We start from the raw sequence: 17,423 nt of genomic DNA, 5'->3' as shown, positions 1-17,423 counted from the left end.
ATACTTCATAGTATACTGGAAATATACTGAGTTTACTTGTTTTATACTTCTAGTCCACTTTTTTAGTTTACTAAAGTATACTTCGTAGTATACTGGAAATATACTATTGATTTACTGTACTCGTTACATACTTCTAGTCCACTTTTTAGTTTATAAAAGTATACTTTATAGCATAATGGAAATAAACTATTAGTTACTGGTTATATACATCTAGTCCACTTTTTACTTTTGAAGTATACTGCAATTACCCTTCTAGCCTTCTAAAGCCCACATAGACAAAGAAATGCCTGGGCATAGTTTTATATTTTTGCCAATTCTGAGCTTATTGTTTCGGGCAGTATCAAGTGTTATACATCATATGATTCAGGAGAACCTACCCTTTCTTTCTAGTGCATTGTAGAGTCACACCTGGAGGACGCTCTGGACTCTTACAGTAATGCTTTTATGGCTGAGGACTACAGTTGACTTGCTAACTTTAGGACTGCAGTTGTCATGAACAGTTTTGCACTCAAGTTTCCATCAATGAAGAGTTATAACATCAACGAAACTGACTTCATGTTAAAACTGTTAATGTTATAGTCATGCTGTCTGTTGTTGCCCAAATGAGGATGGGTTCCCTTTTGAGTCTGGTTCCTCTCGAGGTTTCTTCCTCATGTCATCTGAGGGAGTTTTTCCTTGCCACCGTCGCCACAGGCGTGCTCACTAGAGATAGATTAGGGATAAAATTAGCTCGTTTTAAGTCGTTCAAATTCTGTAAAGCTGCTTTGCGACAATGTTTATTGTTAAAAGTGCTATACAAATAAACTTGACTTGACTAAAGTCACCATCATGCATTACCTTTGTGCGAGTATTCAATATCTGACTTTTTTTTAAAAGGCCCAGTGAAAAAAGCTTGCGTTTTGTTGAATAATGCCATAGCCAACCAGGGATTTTTTAAAAATTATTTATTTATTTATTTATTTATTTATTACTTTTTTATTTAGATGTTTTGGAGCTGTGAAGTTTGGTGCAAATACACTTCTTCCTCTGTATGCACTGTAAATTGGCCCTGGCTATCTTAAAAACACCATTCAAGTGGCATCGTAAAGCAGAGAATTTCATGGTTCAGACACAATTTAAGTCTCATCTGTACCATAAATGACTCAAAAGTTATTTAATGTTTTGTAGAACATGTCTGCGTTGCATCGATGCAATGCTTGGTTTGTAAGGGCTAGGTATACTATTAGTTTTCTAGCCCTAACCCTTACCTCATGCACACTACCAGTAGACAACTTAAGTGTTTTGTACCTTAAGTTACAATGAAGTTATAAAGGTAAGAATTCACAAAATAACAACAGATACTTAGGATTAAGAACATATTCATTTTCTTTAAAAATCAAAATTTAAAGCAACACTGTATTAAATGCCAAAGTATAAAAACATGGCAATGACAACTGAAATTGACATCCAAGCTCTAAAGAAAAAGAAATAAATAATAAAATGTAATTATCCCACTCAGGAGAAATTAAAAAAAACCAAAACACCTTATATGGAACCACAGACATACCTAAGAGTCAACAATGCTGTCTATAAGGCATAAATATTTTAATACTTTATTACACTTTTAAGTATATCTTGATCAAAAGTTAACTTTATTAAGTATAACTTTATTAAGTATATCTCTGATAAGTAAATAAAAAGTCAACTGAAAGCATACTCTCTTATTTTTAGTTTAATAGAAGTATACTAGAAGCACACTTGAATAAGCAACATTTTTGTAAGGGCAGTACTCCAAGCACAATGACACACATGGCCATACCCATTGTTCAATATCCTTAATTACCAAATAAGATAAAAGGTCTTTCCAATGGTAAGCATTATGTGATCGCACATACTGTAAGTGGTTTAGTGTATTCGAGTAACGATCAAGGCTGGGGACATAATGTAGACTTGGGCAGGATATAAACGCTAGATTCAACCACATTAATTTTGACCTCAGCACGACCCTTTTGCTCCTCTTTGCTGGTGGATTTTATAACAGTAAAGAGTCAGTCAAATCCCCTACTGCCTCCTCAGAGACCGGATTTATTGTTGCCGGGTACAACGTCCTTTCATCAGGAAGTAGTGTGAACAATCAGCAGACTGCAAAGTGCGCAAAATGGAAGTGTTTTTTTATGTGCAAATATTGCATAGTGATCTTTATAATTAAGTGTTGTGAAATTCTGAGTTGAGTTTTTTTTTTGTTGTTGTTCATTTCATTCCTTTCATCATCATGGTCTATTTTCACTTTGGTGAAGGTTTTCCTACATTACCCAGAATGCTATTCAACTATCTATTATATTTGGCTTACCGCTGAATTACACCATTTTTCAACCTCTGTGTTTGGTCAAGCTACAAAACCCATTAACACTTCCATCCTTGTCTTTTTCTTAGCCACAAGCTAGCCAGATATCAGTGATAAATAATGTAAGTTTCCTGCTTCAAAACAGCAAACTGTACAGTCAATTTTATAAATTTAACATGCTGATATGTCTGTATGGGCAGCAGGGTGGTGTAGTGGTTAGCACTGTCACCTCACAGCAGGAAGGTTCTGGGTTTGAGCCCCACGGCCGACGAGGGCCTTTCTGTGTGGAGTTTGCATGTTCTCCCCGTGTCCGCGTGGGTTTCCTCCGGGTGCTCCGGTTTCCCCCACAGTCCAAAGACATGCAGGTTAGGTTAACTGGTGACTCTAAATTGACCGTAAGTGTGAATGTGAGTGTCAGTGGTTGTTTGCTTCTGTGTGTCAGCCCTGCGATGACCTGGCGACTTGTCCAGGGTGTATATAGTCAGCTGGGATAGGCTCCAACTTGCCTGTGACCCTGCACAGGATAAGCGGTTACGGATAATGGATGGATGGATATATATGTCTGTATGTTAATTGATCTAAAGCAAGCACTTTTATATATAATACTGTAGAGTATACTTGGTTTACAGCTGGTGTTGTGCACAGCCATGTTGATTTGACGTCACTTGACCAATAGAATGACGTTTTGTTTGGTTCATTTCAACATTGCAGCAGCAGCGCTTTAGTCGTTTAGTCTGTCTGTACACTCTGCTCAAACAGATCAGATGTTCTACAGTTCCAAAGCTTTAACCTTCATGTTAATCCCACCATCAACACCACCCTTATCATCTTGCACCACTTGAATCCCAAATGAGTCTCAGTGCTGTAGCCCACTGCATTGCCTTCTGGAAGTTTGGGTCCAGAATGGATTTGCTGTCTCCACCAACCTCTGCACCACTCTATTCGAATAAGATCAATATGTGATAAATAATTTGACCTCTTTTAAAAACATATCGAGTATAACTTTTCATAACACATAATCTGACTTACTGTACCGGGATCACAAAATAAGTCTTATTTCTGATCTTCTCACCGAAACAGTCGTGTTTTTACTTCATGTGGGATAATAATGCAGGGGTTTGGGGGTTTTTTCATGGAAAGTCTCCTTCGTCTCTAAAAATCCCCCACTTCTCTGATTGACTGGGAGGTGATTTGGTTTATAGATACAGTTTTAGCCAAAGTAAATGTAGTAGCATTTCAAAACTTCTAGTGAGATAGTGACCAATCCCAATCACTACAGCATCCCTCAATGCACAAATAATTCAAATAAACATCCATACTTGTGAAAAAGAAATAGCTGTTTTCTGTCTACTTGAAAAAACCAGCAGCCTTAAACACCTAAATGGATGGATGATTTTCAACAAACTAAGAAAAGCTAGCAGAGTGGGTGGTATGAACTGCTGCTACAGATCACGACTAAACATCATCAAAAACCCTCTTTAGTGCTTACATTACACTTTTGATAAACTGTTCGGATTCACCGTCATTAATTCTTTATTCCTATACATTAATGGAGAAGTGGGTGTGGTTACGTTATGTTAGTGCAGAACATGTACTTGAGAACTGAGCATTTAACTGAAATGCTTGATACATCGGTATGGATCATGTGCTTGTACCAGAATATTGATATTCATCACTTAATAGGTGCTGCAAATAAGTTACATACAATTTTTAATCACCCGCTGACTGAAAGGCCCGAAGGGGGATTACGTCATGGCGATGTCCGTCCGTCCCGGGAAGGGTACTCACCTTCTGAAATCAACTCCTCTCACAATTTTTGGAGGAATTTCATGAAGCTTGACAGGATTCTTTGTTATATGTCGGTAATACGCATATTGCAATTTTGTTCACTTCAATCGCGTTTTACCAGAGTTATGGCCCTTGATTATCAAACTTGTACTTTGACAATTTCATGAGGGTGTGCTTGTCTTCTGAAATGAACTCCTCTCACAATTCTTGGAGGAATTTCACGAAACTTGGCAAAAGGCTTTGTTGTATGTTGGTAATATGCATATTCCAATTTAATTCAATTAGATCAAATTTTTTCAGTTATGGCCCTTGATTACCAAACTTGTACTTTTGACAATTTTGTGAGTGTGTATTAAGCACTTATAGCATAGATATAGTTGCCAGCGGGGGATATTGTGCTCTCAGAGCACTTTTTTTTTTGCTAGAAAACGATGAGCTTTTTAGGAGCTAACTGTAAAATCTTCCTGTTAATCCTTTATATTTAAGAGAGGTTAAACTAAGCACATCAGAAATATTTCAATATAAATATTCAATGTGCTTCAGGGCAAAATGTTCTTTGAATACTACCAACATGACTTTGCACATTGGATCTTATCTGCAGTGAGTATAAGGCTCAGGGGACAGTCTGGTTCTGAAACAGGTATGATCTCTCTCTCTCGCTCTCTCTCTCTCATTGAGAACTTAAAACAGAAATGAATTTGCAAGGCCACTAGCATTGTCGATTCCCCTCTCACCCGTCTAATTGGCTCTCGATCATCCTGCCATCTGGCAGAATGACCTGCGGCAGTCATCCTGCTGACCCCCAAACACCCAACCGAACGAAACCGGGCTGCGTTTTCCCATAAGCATCGCAGCACACAGCTATTTGTTGACTGGTAGAGCGAACATCAAATGGAACATTTGGTCTCCCACTGAAGATCAGCTTAGCTTTAGGATGCATTTAGTAAAGTAGGTGCTGAACTAAGCAATACCTGATCAGAGCAGGGACTTTGTTTCCATGGTAACATTCGGTGACTCCAATCAATAATTCTTGTGACATTCAACACAACAGCGTTGCCTTCTAGCCACGATCCATGTCTTTTTAAAATTATTATTATTTTCTATAGTCCTTTGTGTCATGCTCCTGTCCTCGGTCCTAGAAAAAAAAAAAAGCATTTGTTCTGCTGTATATGCTTATACGTGTTGGGATGACTATATAAATACTTCAAGTTATTAGGTTTCTAATTCAAGCACATAGGGATACATTAATATGACTGCAATAATCTGTCATAGCTATAAAAACAACCAAATCCAGAACCTTCAGCCTGTTTACGAGACAATAACCTGGACTCATTCTCGAGTCAAGCAGAAATATTCCATAGCACTACTTTGGATCATAAATGTGAAGATGTCGAGTTAAGACCCACCATGAGTGGGAGTAACAGATCATCTGGAAAGACCACGAAAGCAAACAAAGCATAAATAATGTATTTAGCTCGTAATATAATAGGAACTGACACGAGTATTCATTTGCCTTTTTAAAAATTGCTGTTATTTTTTTCTGTCATGTTGTCTGATGTGCTTGCATCTACTTGCCAAAGGTATTAATTGTATAAACTATATTCACTTAAAATATAGACATAACTAGCCAATAACATTCCATTCTCAAGATGGTTGGCTCCCAGTGAATGCATTCGCTGCTGTATCCAGCATGATTACATCCTTCTGCTTTGTCCTTGTGGCTGTAGGACAGGCTGCCATCTCTACACTGGCCAGATGGAGTTTACTGGAGCTGAGGAGCTGACGAATGAGGAGAAGGAAATCATCAACAGCGTGCTTGCCCGGGCTGAGCTAATTGAGGCCATGGAGCAGGAGCGGATTGGGTGAGCTCTGCTGCTGCGTCGAGTTAACACCAATTTTCAGCTCCTTCCTTGTACTCGTGGCCAGTAGGTTGAGTGTTCAAATTAAAGGTGTGCACTGGTGCTGGGAAAACCACAAAGGCCACATTCATTAACGTAGATATAAGAACGTATAAGGTGCTTGCTGCTATCATTCATTCATCTTCAACAGGGATTGCTAAAACTTTCTGTAGGAATGGACGGGATTGGTCAGAATTAATTTAGGAGTAGATTGGATTGGCCCGAATTCTTCAGGAGAAGGTGGGAATGGGATAAAATAAACAGTCCCGGGAGGTGTACACCTCTAATTCGAATCTCTTTGAGCAAACATGAACCTCAGCAAATCCAGAAGTGCTGGATCATCGCTGAGTGTGTGCTCTGGCGTCAGCCTACTTCCTGGTAAGATAATGCAAAAAGACAGTTTATTCCACTTGGGATAACTGAAGCAAATGTAAATCCACTTCTACTAGATCTAAATGGAAATATAGAGATCTTTTGGAAAGAAAAAAACAGCTTTTGTTCTAAAGTGTTTAGGATGATTCAGCACTAGTACATCTGTCAAGGCATTTCAGGATGCTACTGCGTTTTGGCTTCATTACAACCACTGCATGAGTCAGAAAGAGCTGGACTGCTCTGCAAGTCATTAATAGTGAATGTAAAACTACAGCTTTGTATCAATCTTTCCGCTTAGCCCTCTGTCTCTGTTTGATCTGCTGATGCATTCCACCCAGCCTCCTGACCTCAACACTTAATTTGCAAAGCGACTTTTTATTCCGTCTATCAGCACAATTTAAGCTGGAGTGTTTCATGGCTTTAAGGAGTGTGTAATGAGCTTACCTCTGTTTTGTCCTGCAGGCGTTTGGTCAATCGGCTGGACACGATAAAGAGGACGGCGTGCGGTGACGGCTACTCGCAGTGCCTGCTCTGTGGCCAGCAGTTCGGCTTGATGGGTGTCAGCATGGTCATGTGTGATGAGTGCAAGAAGGTATAGAGGGGAAGCCTGACAACATCTTTACACAACATCTCCAGCTACAGTAAAATCAACGTGGCCTGTATTATAGGGTGCATCAGTTGCCCTCACGTTCATAAAATCTGATGCATTTTTGTTTGGGTGTTCCTTTTCACCAATAAAGACATCCTGTAAAATTTTTTGACCATATTCAAAAGTCTAATGGTGGCACCATGAAGTTCATTTTTTGCCAAAAAACGCTTATTTTATGTTTTCGCGTAAGGTTTGAATCACAATGTTGGACTCCATTTATTGATTTCTTGTGACCCAGAGATCATGTTAAGAACCTTTGCAAGGGATTGAGAAGCATTAACGTGATTCATAATACATTTGTATTGTTTAAAAGTAGTTGAACAATGATTCAATGAACAGCTAAAACTCAAACTGTGCTTGATAATATATTTAGAATATGTACTAAAAATGTGATATTTGGTATACTCTATAAGGTGCCATAATGTTTCATGAAAAGTGATCGAAATTTTGTCATAAAAGTCATAAAATAGCAGCTTTTTCCATAACTTTGAGCTCCTGGTGCCACCATTAAACTTTTGAATTTTGTCAAAATATTTCACCCAGTGTGTTTTCTTACCAAAAGGAACATAAAAACAAAAATGCATCATGATCGGAGGAACTTTTCATTTTTAGGGGGCAACTGATGCACCCTACTGTATTATATAAAATAGCTTTGATTCAATTACAACATTTTTGTCAATATTAAATGGATGGTTTGAAAAATTCATGGTAAGTACCTAATATTTATAGTTAGTAATTACAAGTGCTTTCTGGTATTATAATATAATAAAAAAATGACATTTTGACTTAGTTTCTAAGAGCAATGTTCGTTTCCGGAACATATATCCAAAACTATTCATGATATGGATTTGAAACTCGGTATACATGTTGTTAAGGTGATGTAGATGTGCCTTTTCGTACTAAGAAATTTGAGAAATTTAAATTTTTCATGTTTCCATGGAAACAATTTCAGACTTAGTCTCTCTTAGGGGTAGGTTTTGTTTCCGGAGCAGAACTTGAAAACTATGAGTGGTACGGTCTTGAAAGTTGGTACGGTATATGTGTTGATTAAGTAATCTATATGTGCCTTTTGATACTAAGAAATTTGAGAAATTAAAATTTTTTAGCTCACCTGGACCAAAGGTCTGGTGGGCTGAGGTCAGTGTAAAGAGGTAGGGTTGGTTTCCTGCAGCAGAACTTGAAAAATGTGACAAATAATATCTTGAAACTTGGTATATAGTTGGTATATTGGGCGGGGGATATATATATATAGATGAGTCTGTCTTCTTGTTTATATTGAGATCAATGGTCTGGATGCACCAGAACTAATCTAGGAGTTTCACAGTCATGGGGGTTAATACTTATGCAAACTGCTGGACACTGTTTTTTTCCCCCACACTTGGATGATTTTGTATAGATTCAGGACACGGTCCCAATTAAATCCATTTCCGTTCCAGGTCGTAACCTCGTATATTTATTATCGATACCTATTTACTGTACATGTTCTAATCCAGTATTGCTTACTGAGACAGGTAGTCGTACTGTACCACTTTTGTGTTATATTTCCAAGCTCAAATATATGAGGCAATTCTCACCATCCTTAGTACGCACTTGCATATTCATCTTACACCAAGTATTACTTGTAAATGCGACATTATTACTTGCAGAGCTCTGAAATGATTGCTTTGTAGCACCACGTTCTGTTATCCAAGCTGGGTTATGCAACTTTATTATGTATTGTAACAGCCAATAATACAAAGTATGTATTATCCATTTATTAAATACTGGGGACTTGTGTGCTACGAAACAAACATTCAGTTATATGACACCAGTGTACTTGATGCACACATCCTGTTAAAAGTCAGTTATGTCCTTTATCAGCACTAAAGCCCATCTCTAGTGATGTCACATGTTGTGGAAATGTACTGAAAGCTGATGCTATGTGACCTCTGAGAGTATGTTTGCACCTGCACTGTCTCTTGAGGCCAACCAAAATTTGTGTGTGTGTTTTGATTTCTCACCCATCACAGCACATATGCACCAAGTGTGGCGTTCGCAGTTACAGTCGCTCCTGCCCTGCATGGCTGTGCAAGATATGCAGTGAACACAAGGAGGTCAGAAATAATTAAATACTATCATTTCATAATGTCCATAAGAAATTTTTCTTTGACCTATATTAGACTTTCATAACACATTCACATTCAAGTAGCCTACTGCATGAATATATAAAGCAATTAAATTGAAAAAAAAAAGTATGTCTGTAGCACTTTTAACAGAAGACACGGTCACAAAGCAGCTTTCCGTTCCTAATGAGCAATCCGAGGCGACAGTTGGCAAGGAAAAAGTCCCAGACACAACATGAATAAGAAATCTTGAGAGGAATGAGAATCAAAAGGGAACCCATCGTCTTCTGAGTGACACCGGATAGTGGGATTTTAAATCATTACCCTTCTTCTAACTGTAGAAACAGGCCAACAGTATGCATAAGTGTGTGTGCATTTATTAAGACAACCGTTATGTTTACAACAGTAAGTCTATAGTGTGAGATTAGTTGAGATTATTCACTGAAAAAAAAAAAGCTGAGGTTTTTGCATGAGCTGTTTTTAGATGTGACATAAAAGTAAAGTTTAAAGTTATTATTTTGGAAGTTCTCATTCACGTCCATCTGTTATTACCTTTCAGTAGATGTATTTGCTATATCTATTTATTCTAGGAACATGGAATTGAATGCTTTTCATTCGGTTGAAAGGTCTTTGCATTCAAAACTACAGTGTCTTGCAAAAGTATTCATCCCCGATGGTGTTTGTCCTGTTTTGTCGCATTACAAGATGGAATTAAAATGGATTTTGGGGGAGGGGGGTGAGCGTCATTTGATTTACACAACATGCCTATCACTTTAAAGGTGCACTTTTTTTTTTAAAATAGTGAGACAAACAATAATTAAGATTAAATCTGGCATGTGCATAGGTATTCACCCCTCTGAAGACGATACTTTGTAGAGCCATCTTTTGCTGCAATTACAGCTGCAAGTCTCTTGGGGTATGTCTCTGTTAGCTTAGCATATCTATTCACTGGGATTTTCGCCCATTCCTCAAGACAAAACTGCTCCAACTCCTTCAAGTTAGATGGGTTGCGTTGGTGTACAGCAATCTTCAAGTTATACCACAGATTCTCAATTGGATTGAGGTCTGGGCGTTGATTAGGCCATTCAAAAACATTTAAATGTTTCTCTTTAAACCACTCCAGTGTAGCTTTAGCAGTATGTTTAGGGTCATTGTCCTGCTGGAACCTGACCCTTTGTCCCAGTCTCAAACCTCTGGCCAACTCAACCAGGTTTTCCTCCAGAATTACCCTGCATTTAGTGCCATCCATCTTTCCTTCAGTCCTGATCAGTTTTCCTGTTCCTGAAGAAGAAAAACATCCCCACAGCATGATGCTGCCACCACCATGCTTCACTGTAGGAATGGTGTTCTCCGGGTGATGGGTTTGCGCCACACATGGCGTTTCCCATGATGGTCAAAAAGATCAATTTTTGTCTCATTTGATCAGAGAATCTTCTTCCATATGTTTGGGGAGTATGCCACATGCTGTTGGGCAAATTCCAAACGTGTTTTCTTAAGCAATGGCTTTTTTTTTTCCTGGTCACTCTTCCATAAAGCCCCGCTCTGTGGAGTGTACGGCTTAAAGTGGTCCTATGGACAGAAACTCCCATCTCCACTGTGGATCTCTGCAGCTCCTTCAGTGTTACCTTTGGTGTCTTTGTTGCATCTCTGATTAACGCCCTCCTTGCCCGGTCTGTGAGTTTTGGTGGGCGGCCTTCTCTTGTCCGGTTTGTAGTAGTGCCATATTCTTTCCATTTTGCTATAATAGATTTAATGGTGCTCCCTGGAATATTCAAAGTTTGGGATATTTTTTATAACCCAACCCTGATCTATACTTCTCCACAACTTTGTCTCTGACCTGTTTGGAGGCTCCTTGGTTTTCATGTTGCTTGCTTAGTCGTGTTGCAGAGTCAAGGTCCTTCCAGAACAGGTTGATTTATACAGACGTCATGTGACAGATCATGTGACACTTAGATTGCACACAGGTGGATCTTAATCAACTAATTATGTGACTTATGAAGTGAATTGGTTGGACCAGCTCTTATTTAGGGGTTTCATACAAAAGCGGGTGAATACCTATGCACACTCCAGATTTCTGTTTTTTCATTTTAATTATTGTTTGTGTCACAATAAAAAACAATTTGCACCTTTACAGTGGTAGGCATGTTGTGTAAATCAAATGGTGCTAACCCTCCAAAAATCCATTTTAATTCCAGCTTGTAATTGGACAAAACAGGACAAACACCAAGGGGGATGAATACTTTTGCAAGACACTGTATGAATCATTTCATGACAAATTTACATTCAGTCCATATACCAGTTAACCCTCGAACTAAAGCAATAATCACATTTATATTTATAACACTGCTATGAATTATTTATACCGTCTACAGTTTTCTTAGTGTTATCTACTGTGATCTGTGAACTAATCTCGGTTAGCTGTGTCAGAATTACAACTGAAGCTTCGTCTCTCATCTCTCTTTAAAGCGAAGAAAAAGTCACAGAAACTCTATCACCTCAGGAGCTTTGACTTTGACATCGTATTTTACTGTATAAATTGTCCAGCATTACTCTGTAAAAAATACGCAATGTATATGCTTATGGATGTCAGAAAGACCCTATGTAGTAGGAGTGTAAGGCAATGCCAACATCTGTATCTGATTTTAAACTCATGGTGGGTGTGGTCTAAACCAGAAATAGTAGTAGTTGTGGGTTGTTGTTTGTTTTTCCCCAAATAGACCCCACCACTATGCCCCAAAAAACAAGGGTAGGACTGTCCTTAACCACAGCTATATTGCCAAAAATATAAATAAAATAATAGCCTAATTTAAATCACTTTGACCCTGACCAGACAGTGACTCGGCATGAATACAAGTGCATCACACAGCATCTTGGTCTTTGTTCACGTGAGCCTCATGCTGTATGTGACCACTCACTCACTTCCAGTCTTATAGACATAGATCATACCTATTTCAAACACATCTGTTCAATCTGAATATTTATTCATTCAATTTTTATTGAAGGGTTCTATCCCCTTCAAATAAAGGGTCACTGAATTTTTAAAGGGGATCATTCCGTGGTTTATTTGTTTAACAGACCGAAATGTGGAGCGGTGCATATGGTTGTTTTTAAATTCTTCACAGGTTCAGGACCTCAACTTTAGGAAGCTCTTTCTCTATAATGAGATGATTCATGCCTTTGATGAGTCACTGCTGTTACCGAGCAGCATGCAGGCCACATCCCATAATACAATATGATCATGTAGACACGCCAGCGCTTCATTTGTCCCTAATCTAGTGTACCCTCATTTGCAAATAATACAAAGAACAGACAATTAGCTGGATTCTTCAATTATTCAAATTTATGGTTAAAAACCTGGTGTCCTCTCTCTCTCTCTCCTTTTTAAAAAAATCTTATGCAAATTGGGGTCTATGGAAATCCATGGTTCCCTATTCACCATTCCCTAGATTGTATCACTTTAAGAAGGTAGTCACATTGCTTCAGGTAAACATACATAACGACAGCTCATTATTTGACCTTATTTGACTATAAATGAAACATAGTGATGATCCAGAATTAAATAAGGAAGCCTAAATCTTTGTGGAACTTATTAAACTGCTCGGTCTCGGATCCTAACGGGACTCTGAATGTGTGATTTATTAAAGACGGATGCACTCAGAGGCTAATCCTGTTAAGACTTGTAGTCAGTGTTAGGATTAACTGTAAAGCATACGTATGTGATTTGTCTAAAGTGTCTAATTAGAGTGATAAAGATTTTAAAATATCAATTTACTTGTAGGGGCGGCACGGTGGTGTAGTGGTTAGCGCTGTCGCCTCACAGCAAGAAGGTCCTGGTTCGAGCCCCGTGGCCAGCGAGGGCCTTTCTGTGCGGAGTTTGCATGTTCTCCCCGTGTCCGCGTGGGTTTCCTCCGGGTGCTCCGGTTTCCCCCACAGTCCAAAGACATGCAGGTTAGGTTAACTGGTGACTCTAAATTGACCGTAGGTGTGAATGTGAGTGTGAATGGTTGTCTGTGTCTATGTGTCAGCCCTGTGATGACCTGGCGACTTGTCCAGGGTGTACCCCGCCTTTCGCCCGTAGTCAGCTGGGATAGGATCCAGCTTGCCTGCGACCCTGTAGAAGGATAAAGCGGCTAGAGATAATGAGATGAATGAGAATTTACTTGTACCTATTTCTGGGTTAGATTTTAGTGTTTAAAATGAGGTCATTTAAACAAAAATGACTAAATAAAAGATCAAAGTTCATTCAAAAACGTTGAACTGGCATCTCTGTATGTGGTACAGCGCTCGCTTTAGAAAAATCAATCCGCTCCTTACAGCTGAAAAAGTTGCCATATTAGCTTGCTGTCTTCCTCAGTAAATGGATGCATGAATCAAAACAAACAATGCAGTGCATTATGGGGCTACTCCGGTGCACTTGTACACTTTCCAGAATGTTGCATTGTGAGTTTAAAAGAGTTCAGCAGCTTGATATTCTCCACACTGGTTTTAGCTCTGGTTTCTGTGAGTCTTTTTGACTCGAGGCCCTTTGAAATCCTACTCCACGTATGCCACAGGTGTCCAGGCTTATCATTAAAGGTTCAGTGCAGATGCAAATAAAACTGAACAGCCCTGATCTTTGCAGATAAGATTAAACAACCCTGATCTAAGACCTAGGAGCTTAGTAGCATTTCATCAGTATGTTTTCTTTGGAAATCTGTACTGTATGGTTTGTCACTGAGGCACATATTTTGTACGATGGTATTCGGACCTCAGACATAACTACGGACTTTCTCACGCAATTTCTACACAAGTGAAGAGCAGTTCAATGTAACCATACAGTATTTGTGTCATTCTAACCATCTTTATGCCATTTCAGTGAGTCCGTCCGTCCGTCCCTCCTGTTGTAGGGGTGCCATGCTGGAGAGGGCAATCAGTGACCGCCAATGTTCTCGGTCTTCCGCCAATCGCAGCAGCATATTGGGGGCTTGTCCGGACCACTCCTTTATGTTGTCAAGCCAGGATTTGCACTGGTGTCCTCTGCGGCGTTTTTCTTTCACTGTTCCCTGGAGGATGGTCTTGGCTAGTGAGTCGTGGCAGGTCACGTGGCTGTACCAAGCAAGCTTATGACAACGAACTGTGGCTAAGAGTGGCTCCTGCTTGCCTGCATGTGCGGTGATCTGCTGTAGGACGTACTCATTCATCTTGTACTCTGAGTAGTGGATGTGAAAGAGTCTTCTGAAGAACTTGTATTCAAAAGCTTGGATTCTCTTCTTGGTATTTGCAGTTAGTGTCCAGCTTTCATAGCCATACAGGAGGATGGAGACCACCAGGGACTTATACAGCTTAATCTTGATGTGAAGGCAGATGTCACTGCTCTTCCAGATTGCATTCAGCTTGATCATGGCAGAGGTGGCCAGTCCGAGTCTGGCGAGGACTTCTTTGGTGGAGCTGCCATCTTTAGTAATGATGGATCCAAAGTATTTGAAGTGAACCACCTCTTCTAATTTCTGGCCATTCAGCATGATGTTGGTTGTTGCTTCTTGAGTGGTGCTGTTGACTAGGATCTTGCTTTTCTCAGCACTCACTTCCATGCCGAATGCTCCTGCTGCATGCTCCAGCCTGGTGGTGAGGTCCTGGAGTTCCTCTTGACTGCCTGTCATGAGGTCGATGTCATCGGCAAACCTCATGTTACTCAGAGGGCGTCCGTTGATGGAAATAGATAGATGGAAGTTGTACAGTGTCTCTGTCATGATGTTTTCGAGATAGATGTTAAAAAGTGCAGGAGAGAGAAGGCAGCCTTGACGCACTCCAACTGATGTTCTGAAGGGCTCTCCAAGCATGTTGCACGTTGAAGCAACAGTCAGAGGGAAGTTGGCTGCACTCAATCTGCTTCAAGAAGACATAGACTCCCTCACTGACAGTGTTAAGGAAATCCTACAGGACACAGCTCAACATGTTTTGGGGAAGAGAAGAAAGAGATACAAACCGTGGATCACCAATGACATCCTAGATCTATGCGATACCAGACAAGAACTAAAAAAGACCAAACGAACAGACCCAGTGGTTGCATATCCCATTTTAAATCCTCTTAAATACTGTGGCAGTGTTGTAGTCGAGTCACTAAACCTTGAGTCCGAGTCCAGTCTTGAGTCCCCAGTGTTCAAGTCCAAGTCATTAAAGAAAATTTCGAGTCGAGTCCGAGAAAAAGACTCCAACCACACCATTTGACAGTGGTGTTGCTGCCTTTATGTGAAACTATTTATGGCGTGTGCGCGAGAGTCCGCTTGGTGTACGCGCTGTCCAGAGCGTGCCCGAGAGTCTATCTGATGCACGCGCCAAGGCACACAATGTGACACTTGCATGAAATTAGTACAAAAATTAATGTAGATATAAATATCTTATGGCAAATTATTATGGCATGTTACAAAAAATAAAGAAAAAATCCGAGTCCTCGTCTCTAATTTACGAGTTTGAATGCAGTTAATGCATGAGTCCGAGTCATCAGTGCTCAAGTCCAAGTCAAGTCATGAGTCCTTAAAATTGGGGCACGAGTTGGATTCGAGTCCAAGTCCTGGACTCAGGTACTAAGCCTGATCTGAGGTCAATATTAAATACAAACATATGGCACTATTAATTAATAGTATCAACCCTTTAAAGTCCTCAAAAAGTATGTCTGGCATCTCAAGGACTGAAATTTCTACGGATAAGTTATGATTACCAGTAATATTAATTTTACATGAGGCAGTGATAAAACAGATTTTTTAAAACCTGATTATATATTTTCTTTCTTGTCCAGAAATTACTCTGTTTCACTGATAACACTCAGCTAGGCAGCTGTTGTTTATAAGCATCCATGTGCAAGTTAAGGGAATCACAAGATGTACTTTTCACTCTTTTTTTCAAGATGTTGAAGCAGTCTGGTGCCTGGTTCTTCAAGGGGTTGCCACAGCAGGTCTTGCCTGCACCTTTACCCGTTTCAAAGCCGAAACAGTTCAGCATTGCCGAGACACCCGCTCCATCTGAACCATCATCCCAACAGCGCACAACTGCTTATTCATATGTCAACACACAGAACGGAGGTTCGCCTCTTAAACTCTTTATTCAATTTGTTGTCTTCAGGTTCTTCAAGTTTAAGAGGTTAGCTTCTAGAATATTGATGTAATGTCATTCAAACGTTCACTTCTATCCTGTCAGTAGTGGCTAATGTTGAACAATGTACTGTGAATATGTTACAGTGCCTTGGAAAAGTATTCATCCCCCTTGGTGTTTGTCCTGTTTTGCTGCATTACAAGCTGGAATTAAAATTGGATTTTTTGGGGGGTTAGCACCATTTGATTTACAAAACATGCCTACCACTTTAAAGGTGCACTTTTTTTTTAAATTGTGACACAAACAATAATTAAGATGAAAAAAAGAAATCTGGAGTGTGCATAGGTATTCACCCACCCCCAGTCAATACTTTATAGAGGCACATTTTGCTGCAATTACAGCTGCAAGTCTCTTGGGGTATGTCTCTATTAGCTGAGCACATCTAGTCACTGGGATTTTTGCCCATTCCTCAAGGCAAAACTGCTCCAAATCCTTCAAGTTAGATGGGTTGCGTTGGTGTACAGCAATCTTCAAGTTATGCCACAGATTCTCAACTGGATTGAGGTCTGGGCTTTGATTAGGCCATTCCAAGACATTTAAATGTTTCCCCTTAAACCACTCCAGTGTAGCTTTAGCAGTATGTTTAGGGTCATTTTCCTGCTAGACCGTGAACCTTCATCCCAGTCTCAAACCTCTGGCTGAGTCAAATAGGTTTTCTTCCAGAATTGCCCTGTATTTAGTGCCATCCATCTTTTCTTCAGTCCTGGCCAGCTTTCCTGTCCCTGCAGATGAAACACATCCCCACAGCATGATGCTGCCACCAACATGCTTCATTTTAGGAATGGTGTTCTCAGAGTGTTGGGTTTGCGCCACACATGGCGTTTCCCATGATGGTAAAAAAAGAAAAATCAATTTTAGTTTCATTTGACCAGAGAATCTTCTTCCACATGCTGTTGGGCAAACTCCCAGCATGATTTTTTAAGCAATGACTTTTTTTCTGACCACTCTTCCATAAAGCCCCGCTCTGTGGAGTGTATGGCTTAAAGTGGTTCTATGGACAGATACTCCCATCTCCGCTGTGGATCTTTGCAGCTCCTTCAGTGTTATCTTTGGTGTCTTTGTTGCATCTCTGATTAATGCCCTCCTTGCCCGGTCTGTGAGTTTTGGTGGGCGGCCTTCTCTTGTCAGGTTTGTAGTAGTGCCATATTCTTTCCATTTTGCTA

At 39.8% G+C, this 17,423-nt stretch overlaps 1 protein-coding gene across 1 annotated transcript in view; it reads left to right on the top strand.

The window, feature by feature from the left end:
* rph3aa (rabphilin 3A homolog (mouse), a) overlaps window positions 1-17,423 on the top strand; it is a 59,217-nt gene that overhangs the window by 21,727 nt on the left and 20,067 nt on the right. Inside the window, exons 2-5 of the mRNA XM_060909373.1 lie at window positions 5,839-5,973; window positions 6,844-6,973; window positions 9,040-9,123; window positions 16,016-16,190. Of these exons, the coding sequence (XP_060765356.1) occupies window positions 5,867-5,973; window positions 6,844-6,973; window positions 9,040-9,123; window positions 16,016-16,190 (496 nt within the window). The 5' untranslated portion in view covers window positions 5,839-5,866. The remainder of the gene's footprint in view (window positions 1-5,838; window positions 5,974-6,843; window positions 6,974-9,039; window positions 9,124-16,015; window positions 16,191-17,423) is intronic.

The sequence above is a fragment of the Neoarius graeffei genome, chromosome 25 (assembly GCF_027579695.1).
Source record: "Neoarius graeffei isolate fNeoGra1 chromosome 25, fNeoGra1.pri, whole genome shotgun sequence".
In the NCBI taxonomy this organism is placed as follows: Eukaryota; Metazoa; Chordata; class Actinopteri; order Siluriformes; family Ariidae; genus Neoarius; species Neoarius graeffei.
Note: the sequence above shows the minus strand (reverse complement) of the source record. Positions and strands in the feature narration are given on the sequence as shown.